Raw genomic sequence first — 15032 nt, 5'->3', positions numbered from 1 at the left:
TCTCTCATTTATTCAACCATTTATTTCTCTCAATATGGACTCGTGGGCATTTATTTTAATACTTTGGTTTATAATGCAGTACCACGTTTTTCTATTGCTTTGTTCTAGCTTCAGCTTTTGAGGGCTATCTACTTGATTCCTGTGTCCCTTTGATATATCCTTATTTTTGTGGGGTTTTTTTTTTCAGGGGGAGCAGGTGCTTTTTTATTTTCTGGCACTATAATATGTTCTAGGCTCATCTTGCGTATTTTCTGCCCCAGTCCTAGAATCAGTCATTTCTCCAAGGAACATTAATTTATTTTTATGTAGAATAAAAGAAACCAAGATCCGAGTGCTTTCCCTCTTTTTAATTGCTCCAAAAGGTATCTGACTATATAAGGCAAAAATAGTAACAGTGTATTTTGTTTCTGTAGCACATGTAAAAATAAAATATAGGACAACAAAAGACAGGAGGGAGGAATTGACTCTACACATGATGTAAATATTATTTGAAGATGAACTCAAGGTAACTAAAGGTGTATATTATAAATCCTAGTGCAACTACAGAAGAAAATTTTAAAGAAGTATAAATAAGTCAATAGAAGAGACAAAATAGAAATATAAAAAATGTTCTAAGTAGCCCAAGAAATGGGAAAAAAGAAGACAAAAAGCAAGATAATGGTAGCTTTTAATCCAATCATATAAGTAATCACATTGAATGTGGTGAGAACACATCAGTTAAAAGATTGTCAGGTGTGTGTGTGTGTGTGTGTGTGTGTGTGTGTGTGTGTGTGTGTTAAGAAGCCTGGTGGCTCATGCCTGTAATCCCAGCACTTTGGGAGGCTGAGGCAGGCAGGTCACCTGAGGTTGAGAGTTCGAGACCAGCCTGACCAACATGGAGAAACCCTGTCTCTACTAAAAATACAGAATTAGCTGGGCTTGGTAGCGCACGCCTGTAATCCCAGCTACTTGGTAGGCTAAGGCAGGAGAATCGCTTGAACCTGGGAGGCGGAGGTTGCAGTGAGCCAAGGTTATGCCATTGCGCTCCAGCCTGAGCAACAAGAGTGAAACTCTGTCTCAAAAAAAAAAAAAAAGAAAAAAAAAAATGCTGCCTACAAGAAATCCACTTTAAATATAAAGACATAGATAAAAGAAGGGAGAAAATTTACCGTTGCAAACACCAAAAAGAAAGCTAAAGCAGACCTATTAATTTCCGACAATATAGGCTTCACAACAAGGAAAAGTATCAGCGATAAAGAGGGACGGGACATAGTCCACTTTCCAGGAAATAACTGTCTTTAATGTGTATGCACCTAACAGCAACCTTCAAAATACATAAAGTGAAGACTGATAGAACTAAAAGGTGAGTAGAAAAATCCACAATTGTAGTTGGAGACTTCTATATCCCTCTCAGTAACTGATGGAACAAGTAGGCAGAAAGATCAGTAAGGATCTAGATGATCTGAGCAACACTCAACCAACATGACCTAAGAGACATTTATAGAACACGTCACTCAACAACAGCAGAAAACACATTTTTCACAAGTGCACATGGAACATTCACCAAGATCATATCCTGTGCCAGGAGACAAACTGGCAAATTTCAGTGAATTGAAATCAGGCATATTATATTCCCTGGCCATAAGGAAATCAAACCAGAAATCAGTAACAGAAAGATAGTAGGAAGATGGCCATATATTTAGGCATTAAACAACATACTTTAACCCAAGGACCAGAGAAGAAATCTCAAAGGAAATTTGAAAATGCATATAGCCGAATGAAAATGGAAATACAGCATCAAAATTTTGAGGCCCAACTAGAGTAGTGATGAGGGGAGATTTATAGCAAAAAATGCCTGTATTTGAAAAGAGGGATCCCAAAATCAGTAATCTAAGCTTTTACCTTAAGAAATTCAAAAAAGAAGAGCAAACTTAACCCCAATCAAGCAGAAGAAAGGAAAAAGTAAAGAGCAGAAATTAATGAATTTAAAACAGGAAAACAAAAGCAAACCAAAAACTGTTCTTTTAAAAAAAGATCAATAAAATTGATAAACCTCTATCCAAGCTGACCAGTGAAAAAGAGAAGACCCAGCTAGGTTATCAGTATCAAAAATATGAACAGATACATTCCCCAAAAGACACTAAAAGCATACTATAAGCATCTCTGTTCGAATAGATTTAATAGCTTAGATCAAATGGGCAAATTCTTAGAAAGATACAAACTACCAAGGAACTACTAAACTCATTGAAGAATAAATAGTTAACTTGAATAGTAACTATTTTAAAAATAGAATTCCTAGTTTAAAAACCTTTCACAACAGAAAACTCCAGACCCATATGATTTAACTGGCAAATTCTATCAAACATTTAAGAAAGAAGTGATACCAATTCTATACAGTCTCTTTCAGAAAGAATTAGGAGAGGAGAGAGCACTTTCCAACTTACTGTTTTAGGTCAGCATTACCCCAGTGCAAAACCAAAGTAAGGCAACACAAGAAAAAAAATCTACAAATCCATATTCCTCATGAACTCTAGACACAAAAGTCCTCAGTAAAAAGTTAAGTAAATTGAGCAATATATGAAAAGGATAATATATCAAGACCAAGTTGGATTTATCCCAGGAATGCAAGGCTGAGTCTACATTTGAAAATTCATTAGTATAATCAGAATGTTAACAATTCAACATCTATTCATCATTAAAAAAAAAAATCTCAATGAACTAGTAATAGAAGGGAACTTAACCTAATAAAGAGCATCTACAAAACATATACAGTTAAAATACTTTATAAAATATATAGCTAAAATACTTTATAAAATATACAGCTAAAATACTTTATAAGGGGAAATCATTCAGTCTTCTAGTATTTGGAGCTAGGTAATGATATTTTTTTTCTCACCAGTCATATTTACCATAGTAGTAAAAGTCCTAGCCCAGTACAGTTAGGCAAAAATAAATGAATAAAATGCATACATATCAGGAAGAGAGAAATTAAACTTTATTCACAGAAGATACATTCTTTCATGTAGAAAAGTGTAACGAAATTACAAAATACTCAGACCAATCAGTGAGTTTAGCAAGGTTGCAGGGTACAAAGTTAATATATAAAAATCGATTATATGCCGGCAGTGAACAATTGGAGTTTGAAATTAAAAAAAAAAATGATAGCACCCCAAATAAAGGAAGGAAAAGAAACATCTAGGTAAAATTGTGGCAAAGTATGTACAGTCTGGATGTTGAAAACTGCAAAACCCTGATGAAAGACATGAAAGAAGACCTAGGTGAATAGACAGACACATCATGTTAATGGATTTCAAGACTCAGTATTGTCAAGAAGACATTTCTCCCCAGATCTGTAGATTAAACACAGTTTCAAAATCCCAGCAAGCTCTTTTGTAGTTACTAACAAGCTGATTCTAAAATATATAGGTAAAGACAAAGGAACTGTAATAGCTAGAATGATTTTAAGAAGGAACAAAATTAAAAAGAAAAACTACTACTACCTGATTTCAAGACCTACTACAAAGCTATAGTAATCCAGAAAGTGTGATATTGACAAAAGGATGGGCACGTAGATCAGTGGACAAAACGGCTCAGAAAATTTACACCTATACATATATATTCAGCTGAGTTTTTGGCAAAGGTAGTAAGGCAATTCAACAGAGAAAGGATGGTGGTTACAACTAATGGTGGTGAAACAATTCTACATCCATACACAAAACAAAAACAACCCACTTGAAAATAACTCAGACTTTATTAAAAAATTAACTAAAATTGGATTACAGACCCAAATTTAAAACAGGAAACTGAAATTTAGAGGAGAAAATCAACACAAAAAGCAGGATCCTTAAAGAAAAAACTGACGTATTGAAGGTTGTCAAGTTTTGGAGGTTGAACTTAGGTTTTGCTCTGTGAAAGGCACTGTTCAGAGAGTATAGGACAACCTACAGATTAGAAGAAAGTATTTGCAAGTCACATATCCAATAAAGAGTTTGTATCCAGAATATTTTAAGAATTCTTAAAGCCCAACAGTAAGAAAACATTTTTAAAAGAGCACAAGATCTGAACAGATACTTCAAAAAGAAGATACATGGATGGCAAATAGGCATATGAAAATATGTTCAATATTATCAGGCCCTAGGGAATTGAAAATTAAAACCTAATGAGATACAACTACACATCTAGTAAAATGGCTAAAATTTAAGAAAACGCAATGGCTGGGCACGGTGGCTCACATCTGTAATCCCAGCACTTTGGGAGGCCGAGGCGGGCAGATAACCTGAGGTTGGGAGTTCGAGACCAGCCTGACCAACATGGAGAAACCCCATCTCTACTAAAAATACAAAATTAGCCAGGGTGGTGGCACATGCCTGTAATCCCAGCTATTCGGGAGGCCGAGGCAGGAGAATCGCTTGAACCCAGGAGGCAAAGGTTGTGGTGAGCCAAGGTCATACCATTGCACTCCAGCCTGGGCAACACTAGTGAAACTCTGTCAAAAAGAAAAAAGAAAACCCCAAAACTAGAAATGCTGGTGAGGATGCAAAGCAAAAAATCTCTCCTGTATCTTTGGAATGCAAAATGGTACAGCCACTTTGAAGAGTTGGTCAGCTTCTTATGAATTTAAATATACACTTGCTGGCCAGGCAGGGTGGCTCATGCCTATAATCCCTGCACTTTGGGAGGCCAAGGCAGGAAGATTGCTTGAGCCCAGGAGTTCAAGACCAGCCTGGGCAACACAGCAAGACCCTGTCTTAAAAATTAAAAAAAAAAAAAAAAAAAAAAACTTGCTGTCCAATCCGGTAGTGCCACTCTTTGAGTATTTACACACATGAATTGAAAACTATACTTATACAGAAATCTGTATCTTTCATAATTGTGAAACACTGAAACTAGCCTAGATGTCCTTCAACAGATGCATGGATAAACACACTACACCCATATAAAGATGCTACTCAGCAATGAACTAGTTATTCACCCAGCAATATAGATGAATCCTAAGTGAATTTTGCTAAGTAAAAGAAGCAGTAGTGTATGATTCCATCTGTATTTCATTCTGGAAAATGCAAAACTCACTGGCTGCCATCGGTTGGGAGTGGAGAGAGGAGTTGACTATAAAGGGTTAGTATGAGAGAATTTTCAAGGTGATAGAACTAATCTGTGATGCTGTTTTGTTAGATGCATGGGTCTGCGTTTGTTGAAACTCATTAAACTACATACAAAGAGTGATTTTTACTAAATGCAATTTAGTAAAAAAAGATTCCGGGGGAGCCCAAGATGGAATGCATATTGTCACACATGAATATAACTTTATTACAGATGAGTAACATGATGATATTGAAGGGATGAGGAAGAAAGAACCTGGTATATTTGGAAACTATTTTGACTGGATACTGTAAGGTTAGAGACCAACAAAACTGTAGCAAATCACTGTACTCTAGATGGTAAATTCATCCCTCACATACAGAAACACAAAGGGTTGAACATATAAACATATAAATAAATATGAAATATAAATAAACAAATAGGCATTGTAGATAAAGGGAGCCAGGTTTCTCATGGTTGGAGGAGAAAGTTGCAGATAACTCAGGGGGTGGGGTCTAGAATGAGCTTATGTTTCAGGGTTATAGTTGAAGGATTCAGTAAGAGTTTGTGTGTGTACACACACGTATATAACGTGTATATATACACGTGTGTATGTATACACACAGATAGATGGATACAGAAATATGTATGTGTCTGGCTGGGCACAGTGGCTCATGCCTGTAATCCCAGCACTTCGAGAGGCTGAGGCAGGCAGATGTTGCGCTCAGGAGTTGGAGACAAGCCTGGCCAACATGGCGAAACCCCGTCTCTACTAAAAATAGAAAAATTAGTCGAGCGTGGTAGCATGCCCCTGTAGTCCAAGCTATTTGGGAGGCTGAGGTGAGAGGATGGCTTGAGCCCAGGAAGTCGAGGCTGCAGTGGCCTATGATTGTACCACTGCACTCCAGCCTGGGTGACATAGCGAGACCCTGTCACGCACACACAAAAAAGGTACAGTTGTGTGTACATATGAATTAGTATACATCATGTATTTCCTAGCTCTGTTTGCTGAGAGGTCTGTGAGGCAATAGCATCCAGTAACTGAACATACCTCGTGCTCAGATTTTAGTTTCAGAACACCATTTTCTAATATAAGGACTCAGGGCTGCTTGGGAAAAAATGGTTTGTTGTAGAGCTGGGGCAGGGAAACGGGATGAGCCAGGGTTGTCAGAGGTTAAGAAAGTGCCTGTCAAAAGTCACAGGAGCTGGCCTTTCAAGAGTTTCCAATGGCCAAAACTAGAACAATTTGAGTAACAAAATAACAATAGTATTGGATTATAACCCAGGGAATAAAAAACATTGAGTCCATTACTGATATAAATAAATGATAGAATAAATAAGGGGAAAGGGACAACTCTTCCTTAGAAAATAACTAATTAATAAATGTAGAAAGAACGAGAGATGGTAAATCACCATTAGAACACCACAGTACAATGGTAATTGTAGGCAAAGTCGGTGGATAAATGCTAACATAAGTAGGCAAAAAGTTTAAGTAAAAAACCATTTTGCTTAGTCTCAAAATGACTCTTCCCAAATACTCATTTCTTACAAAGGGAAAAATTAGAGAATTAGAAATAAGAGAATCCTGGAAAACACTGCCTTAACCAGAGGATCAAGGTTAACATCACCAGTAATGGGACATAAAGACAACATGTGCCTTCCAATATGACATGCTAAGAAAGCCATGTCTCTGTGGTATTCTTGCAAAAATCCATGCCCTTCTATCTAATTATGAATGAAAATCAGACCCAAATTGAGAGACATTCTATAAGATACCTGATCAGCACTCTTTCAAAAAAAAGTGTCAAGGTCATGAAAAGGAAAGACTGAGGAACTGTCACAGAGCAGAGGAGACTAAGGAGACGTGAGAACTAAAGGCTTGTGGGATCCAGGATCTGATCCTGGGTCAGGAAAAAGGACATCAGTTGAAAGACTGGTGAAATCCAAGTAAAGTCCAAAGCTTTAATTGGTGCTGTATTATTTTTATTAGTTTTGACAACTGCATTGTATTTCCTTGTGATGTTAACATTGTGGGAAGCTGAGTGAGATGTGAGAGAGCTCTCTTTGCAAATGCTGTCTAAAATTATTTCAGAATAAAAAGTTTAAAAAATATATATACATACATAACAAAGAAATATACCCCAAAAGGGAGCCAAGAAAAAATGGCATTTAGGATGGTCACATAGCTCACCTTTCAGGTACTGGATATGCAATACTTGCTACTGTCTTTCAGAAATAAACTATACAAAATGTCACGTAAGGCACAGAAATATGTTTATAAGAATTGTTAGTAAACTGCCAACTTAAAGACAAACTACATTTAAGCATTTTAGCAACTGCTTAATAAAGTTATGTCTGATTGTTAGGAGAGCATGAAGCATCTCCATGGAAAACTCAAAATGTGTCATATGAACTATTTACACGCTTATTCCTGTATATTAAAGTGAAAACCATATGTTTTACACATACACAGCTATAATGTTTGACAGTATATTTTGGTGTTTACCTTGTGTTTGGAGCTATGTAAAGATACCTATAACAAAACAGTTGAATAGCATCTTGCCCACATTGGAGATAGCAGTTGTAGATCAAGTGATTGTTTTTCAGAGTAAGTAATAGGTCCCACCTACTTTACACCATTTACAGAGAAACCTTCTTCCAGATTAGGGCTTCATGTATCGGTGGCACTTACAATGACACTTTTCACAGACTGACGGAGAAGCTTAACTTATTCAAGTAAAATAAGTAAAAACTGATTAGACTGTTCTAGCATATTAATATTTTCTAAATGGAGAAAAGGAGCAAAAGTGTTTTTTTTTTTTCTTTTTTTTTTTTTAGACGGAGTCTCATTTTGTCACCCAGGCTGGAGTGCAGTGGTGTGATCTCAGCTCACTGTAACCTCTGCCGCCCGGGTTCAAGCAATTCTCCTGCCTCAGTCTCCCGAGTAGCTGGGATTACAGGCACCTGCCACCGCACCCGGCTAATTTTTGTAGTTTTAGTAGAGACGGGGTTTCACCATCTTGGCCAGGCTGGTCTTGAACTCCTGACCTCGTGAGCCACCGTGCCCAGCCTCATTTCTTTTCTTTACATAACTTATGAATTCATGTCTCCTCCAGTCTCATTTTCTTCAAATATGTGGTTTTTCTCCATTGAAGTCATTTTGTTCACATGAAAATATATTTGCAAATGATAAACATATATAAAACTGGTATTTAAAACTCATGTATTTATTAACAAATGTTTGTGTTCCTGTTGTTTTATAACACTGTGCTAGCTCCTGTGGGAAATAAAACATACAGCAGTTTCTTTCTGCCAAGAAGCAGAATTCAGTAGGAGATAAATGAACATGTATCACCAGGTGGGGTAATAGTAGGATGATTAAGATGCAGAGTTACAGGTACAGAGTTGGTATTCTCAAAGTTCCAAATACAGATTGATAGCATGATGAGGAACCCCTTTTAAATACTGTTGCAGTAGCATGACCGTATAAGAGAGGCCAGCATGAGAGCAGACCAAGCTGGGGTAGGAGGGTGTCTTTGAATACTGGCCCTAGAGAATTTAAAATAATTTTTCTAGTCTTTTGAAAAATCAACAAGTATAGAGACAAGTAATTTATATTTCTATCTGTTGTGTATATAGTCGTTGCTTTAGAGTTAGACAGCTGCTAGTGTCCAAATATGTTTTTCTAAAGAAATATTTTGTTTGTGAGTACCAACAGTCTTAGTAACTCTCTTATCCCTCTTATGTGCTGAGTACAGTCGGAGGAAGAGGAATTGGAGTTGGTGAGTGTGGGTTTCTGCTTGAAGGAAGTTGAAAAAGATGTAGAAAGTACTAATTCTCTTACTTGTTCTTATCTAACCAATGTTCCCTTTGTTACACAAATTTTTTTTAAACTCTATTCAAACACTTTGATAAAGCAATCTACTGGTACTACAGACTCTAGTTTTTCTATTTATAATTGTATGTGTTGACCCATTTTATTTGTTGGAGGGAACATTGGAATAGAGCCTTTCAAAACAGTAGCTGTCCATGAGCATAGGATACTTGTTAAATGTTTTTTTTTTTTTTTAAGGAAAGATACAAAATACCTTATATAGCTCTCCAAATTATTGAAATATTTTTAGAAAATGACTTCACCCTCGAAGTTCCTCAGATTGTAACACACGATGTTGTGTTGTTTCTCTTTCAAAAAGATTACATCATTTTTGGTGAGGTCACCTTTTTCAGAGTTGGAATTATTTCATCCTGCATGATACAGCCTGAACCACAAGGGGGTTCCCTGTTTACTAAAAGGAATGTCTGTAATTGAATGTATATAAATTTACTTTTCTATCAGAAGGCACTCTGTTCTTAAAAGCAACTATTGCCCTTTTTCCAAAACAAACGTTTTCTGTTGGCTTTTCCTCTAGAAAATAAACTTGACTAAAAGCAACTCGCAGTTGATCTATTTCTTCTTTAGGAACTAAAACCAAAACCTCACAGGAGTCATCACATAATTTCAAAGTCAGCTGCTAATTAAAGGACTGTAAGGGGAATAAAAACTTGAAAATGTTTTTTAGCATGGACAAGGGTTAAGAGTGCATGAAAGCATGGGGGAGAGAGGCATCCGTTGGTTTTAATATTCCGTGTTTATGCATGCTGGTGTGTTTTGCACAGTTTGTTTTCTTTTCAAATAAGGTTATCTGTTCCCCTTAAAATACGAGATTGTTCTTTATTTAGCTTTGTGATCACTCACAGTTTTGGGTGTAGTTTTGTATTGGCCAGCTGAAATATTCTAGTCAGCTGTAAATGTTTTGAATTATATTACGAATATCTTTTGGAGAAACACTTTACTTAATGATACCATAATGATCAGTAAATGAGAGTTTATAATTCAAGCTAAAATAATTCACCTTAAGTTAGACCTCACTGTTCAAGGAGTTGTGAATGCTTCCATGAATTACCTAGCACTATATTGCCCTCTTGTGGTTCTGAAAATCACTTACTCATGGAACCCAGTGCCGTTGAGATTAGGAGCTTAGATGAGTAGAACTAGTGTTTGAAGTCTTAACTGTTTTTGAAGACATGCCACGAGATTGCATGAAGATGATGCCATGGAGTAGGTAGGGTCCAAGCCAGACTATGTCATACTGTATTCTTTCACCTAGTGATTTGACTTTTGAAGTTCCAGACTAAATATTAAAGAAGAAATGAAGTCCAAAGTAGATCTCTATCTCAAAAAGTCATTAAATTTATAAACTTGATGCTGAAACTAAAATATATTCCGAACTGGCATACACTGATTTTCCACATTCCTCAGAGTACATCTGTAATTACAGAACCTCACAGATAAATATATTAGGTCCTTGAATACTTTAAAATACATACCTAAAAACTTATAAACAGCCATTTATATTATTTAAAACTTAAGCTTGAGACTCTGTAATCAATTAAAAGTGCAGAACTTTATGTGCCAGAACCAAAATATAATCAGAAGCACAGTCCGTTAGAACTTAGAAAGTTGTTCAAATTGCCTTGAGCTCTAAAATATAATTGTGGATGTCTCTGATCCGAAGTGCGGAAGGACAGGTGCCCTGGGGCCTGCGCTAAAGACTGTACTGTTAAGACCAGCAACAGAGATTCCTTTAGAAGCCGAGCAATACTAGAACAACTTGACTTCATGAAAGCTCCAGTAGACTAGGCTATGGATTAGAAGGAATAAGAATATGTATCTTTTTTCCCACCAGTTATATAGAAATTTGGGACAGAGAGTTTCTTAGGACAATAAGGATATTATCTTATATTTGTGTAGTACTTCAGTTATGAAAGCACTTCTGACATAATAACCTCATTTGATTCTCACAGTAGCTGTGCAAGGCAGCCAGGAGAAAGATTGCTATATCTTCTCTATTTGACAATGAAGAAGTTCAGAGAGGTCAAATGATTTTCCCAATGCTTAGGAAATGGTGAACATCCATGTCCACATGGTCTTTCTCACATCTAACCTAGGATAGAAAATAGAAATTTAAAAGAAATAAACTGAGATCAGGATCCTCATCAAATGTTTGTGTCTACATCTAGCCAAAGGCCTTTGTCTGATGTACCCTTTTGCAAATTGTGATAGAGAAAATGGAAACACATTCTAACTCTTCATAATCTCAAAGGCACTGAATTATACTTTACTGATTTGGCTCAGACCCCTGAATGTCAGTTATCAGGCTGTAACATAATTTATAAAAAACAAATAGAGTTGTGCTGTGGCTTTCTTGTGTGCTAGTGACACAGAATCTGTTGTGTTCCTCTGATCTTTGATTTTGGAAAACTGTTACCTTAAGCCAGTTTGGTGAGAAACTGGTTCTGTGGTACTCCTACACATTAAGGACGATGACTATCTTAAACTAACTGGATTATTTAATAGTTGAATTTTTTTTTATCCATTCCCAGCATGGATAGGATGCTATATAGATGCATCCAGTTGGCAAAAAGCATTTAATATTGCTCTTCCACAGCCCTGTCGGCAGTACTTGATTCAAAATTCTCTACTCAAAGCCTCTGCTACAGAAGGCCAGGGGACTATGAAGGGATACATATCTGAATCTGTTGTTAAAAAATAGGTCAACTGCATGATTGGAGAGAAAGAAATAAGAATATAAGCTGCACTCAATAAGCCATGACTTCAAACCATGTTAACACGGAAATAATACCGCAAAGAAAAGTAGTTTTGATTCCTATACTCATAGACTTACAATCCCTATATATACAGATGACCTTTGCCATCATCAGGTATTTAAAACCTACACATATTTCATTTAAGGGAGTCTGACAGTATTTGTAGTGGCATCAAGTCCTCATTTTGTGCTAACAAATAGAAGTGCTAATGCCTGTAACATAAGTTCCTATTTTAACGTGGTGTGTCTGACATTAATCAACTATTATAAAAAGAATTAATGTAAAAATATGACCCTTCAAATTAAGTATTTAGTTATTCTCACTAGTATTTTTGAAGTTTTCACATCATCACTGCTTCAGAAAATGACATTCACATGAAACTGTGAAAAATGTCACTTTTAAATTGAAAGTGATTTTTAAGTCAACATAAATACCACATCAGAACACTTTTTCTCTTTTTTGATCTCACAGAATACCCAAAGGATAAGTAGTTCTCAAGCCACTCAACCTCTTGCTACCCCAGTCGTGTCTGTGACAACCCCAAGCTTGCCTCCGCAAGGACTTGTGTACTCAGCAATGCCGACTGCCTACAACACTGGTGAGTCTGCTCTGGTGCCTTCCGTGGGTTTTACTGCTCTCTGTTGTGTGATCAACGTGTGCTCTTGTGATTTTTTTTTAAAGTATATTTATTGAAATAAACTATTTCCAGTTTTTTTGGTTTAAATTAGGATGTATTTTTAAATGTGCCAGCCTTGAAAAAAATTACAAAAAAATGGATAATGTAATGAGTTGAATAAGTTATTTCTGCTTCTCCAATGTGAACTTTCACTTAACCCCTGACAGAACGCCCACGTAGATGATATCAAAATGGTGACATGCCTCAAGCCAAGAGGGTGGCAGCCTGCTGCTTGAGTATCGTTGATGCAGTTTCTGTCTATACAGTATCACACTCTGCCGGGCTTTTAAATAAGACGTTTGTCTTTATGCCGTGTTAACCTGCTTTGGGAAAGATGTGAATCCCTTTGGACCTGAGACTTCGGGAGGTGGCCGATGTTTGGCTGTGTCTAACAGGCTGTTTTCCTCCCTGTAACCACTGGCTTGGTCCGTGTCATTTGCACCTGAGGGGCAAAACAAGGACTGTTGTGGTTTCTCCTCAGAGCCAGTCACTGAGGGGAGCTTTTCCTTCACTTATGTTTATTTAGGCATTTCGTCTTAAAATGCCCTAATTTGGGGTTGTATTAGGAAAGTTTAAGAATATTACAGTGATTGTAGGAGTGCTTTTAGCCAAGCAGACTGTATGGAGAATCGAGGGCAGCTGGTTTCATTTAAATTTACCAATCTAAGAAGGAGTGGAGAACACATGTGGTTTCCCTTTCTCATCAGCTGAGCCAAACACCTGGTGCTTCAGAGGAAGAAGGCAATAGTTAAATTCTACCTTGCCAATCACTCAGACTGCAATGCAGAGAAGTTATTCTTTTATGATTCTCCTGAGTGTCATAAGTAGACTGTGGTAAAGATGGTCTGATTTTAGCCTTCAGAGTAAATGCTTTGGCCCAGTACTTTGAAACTGCTGTCTGCAGCTACCCGAGGGGGCAGAGCGTTGATAACATTTGATTGCCACTTTAATTCTAAGTAGTTCTTTTAAAACAGAATCAACAATAAAAGGTTTTATTGAAAAAAAAGCCTCTTAGGAAATATCCATTACTTTTCCAACAATTAGTGTGAAAAATAATGCCCAAATTTGTCACCTGCATACTATCTTAGGGATTGTGAATCATAGCCTGTTATTTGTGCCTTGCACAGGACAAGGTTCCAGAGTAAAGCCAGGGATGATGCATTCATAGAAATTCTGTTTCGATGCATTGATGACCTGCTATATGAGAGGTGATCACTAGCACACTAGGGACATACCTTTCTCCAAGTTTATTCTAAGTAAGGAGGCAGGACATATCTAAGTGGGTAACCATGGAGGGAAAGTCTTGAATTGTTGTGATTATGAATTTATACTCTGAGAATTGAGAAGGTAGGGCAAAGCTATAATGTTCAAAGGTGTATTGGCAGAGAAGAGGGAGCTTGAACTGGGTGTTAGATTATGGTTTACTGACCATTTCATTACAGATTTTTCAGTATACTTAGAAATTCCACTATACTTAGTTTTAGAAATGCCATTGAATTGGAAATTTATTTTTTAAAAGTATAAAAGAAATTACCAAAGCATATAAAAATGGAGGCAGGCTCTCAAAATCATCATTCGCTTAGCGTCAGTCTCATGCTGCCTTTTGACTGACTTTATCTTTGTTCTTTTTCTCATAACACTCTGTTTTAAGTTTACCATGTTATTTTTAACTTATTCCCACATCTATTCAGCAAATATTTATCAGGCAGCTACTGTGTGGCAAGCACTATGCCAGGCACTGGAAATACAGGAGTGCAGAGTCAGCAGTGGAGCCTGGGGGGAAGGCACAAGACACACAGCTCTAGGGATAAGCTGCTGCAATTGTGTCAAGGGCTGTATCTCAGCTTGGACATGAAGGAACATGCATGGCTCAGCCAGGCAGAGGAGGCAGAGTGCTCTTGGGAGAGGGTGTGCCTGTACAAAGGCTGGGCGTTCGCGGGCGAGACGGGACTGAAGGAATGGGGACAGAGCGTGGGTGGTTAGAATTGAGACTAGAGGGGTAAGTGATGATTTGTAGACCATGTCAAGGATTTTGGAAACTGTCCGGAGAGCATTGGGAAGCCATAAAAAACTTTTAAGTAGAGGAGTGCGATGACCATATTTGTTATTTTAAAAAGATGTTTTTGGCTGCTGTATGTAGGGTTAAAAGGCAATGCCAGGAAGCCACATCAGAGGCTACTGTAGTGGTCCAAGCAATGGGTGCTGATAGCATAGACTAGAGTGGTGGCAGTAGAGATGGTGAGACTTGGGCAGGCTTGAGAGAGAGCAGATAGAATTGCTCAGACCTGGAAGTTGATGGTGGGAGTGAGAGGGAAGGGAAGTAGCAAGGATAACACCCATAGGCTTCTGCACGAGCTGCTGGGTGCATGTGGGTGCCATGTACTAAGAGTACTTAAGGAGAAACAGGTTTCCAGGAAAGGATGGGCCATGTCAGATGTGTGGCGTTTGGAGTGGCATCCAAATGGACATGGCACGTAGGTCGTTTAAAAGAGCTAGAGGTCGAAAGAGAGTGTGCGCTGGAGGGAGCACTGGGGAAGGCATCAGTGTGAGGGGCCCTTGCCCCAGCCCATGGGAGTATATAGAATAGAATGACAAGGGCAGAGTCAGGACAGCCCTGAGCACCAGCTGTGTCGCTTCAGCTTAGTTCCTT

The 15032-nt window shown here is 37.6% G+C and overlaps 1 protein-coding gene across 7 annotated transcripts in view; it reads left to right on the top strand.

Annotated features, from left to right (window-relative positions):
• The window catches only part of MEF2A (myocyte enhancer factor 2A), a 158186-nt gene that overhangs the window by 136236 nt on the left and 6918 nt on the right, over positions 1 to 15032 (top strand). For 4 of the 7 annotated variants that reach the window (XM_032175784.2, XM_032175783.2, XM_032175785.2 and 1 more), the window contains one exon: positions 12178 to 12304. In XM_032175784.2, the coding sequence (XP_032031675.1) occupies positions 12178 to 12304 (127 nt within the window). Of the gene's footprint in view, positions 1 to 8816; positions 8841 to 12177; positions 12305 to 15032 lie in introns of all 7 variants that reach the window. The other 3 variants (XM_032175781.2, XM_032175780.2, XM_032175782.2) reach the window with 1 other exon arrangement.

The sequence above is a fragment of the Hylobates moloch genome, unplaced genomic scaffold, assembly GCF_009828535.3.
Source record: "Hylobates moloch isolate HMO894 unplaced genomic scaffold, HMol_V3 SCAFFOLD_14, whole genome shotgun sequence".
Lineage (NCBI taxonomy): Eukaryota > Metazoa > Chordata > Mammalia > Primates > Hylobatidae > Hylobates > Hylobates moloch.
Note: the sequence above shows the minus strand (reverse complement) of the source record. Positions and strands in the feature narration are given on the sequence as shown.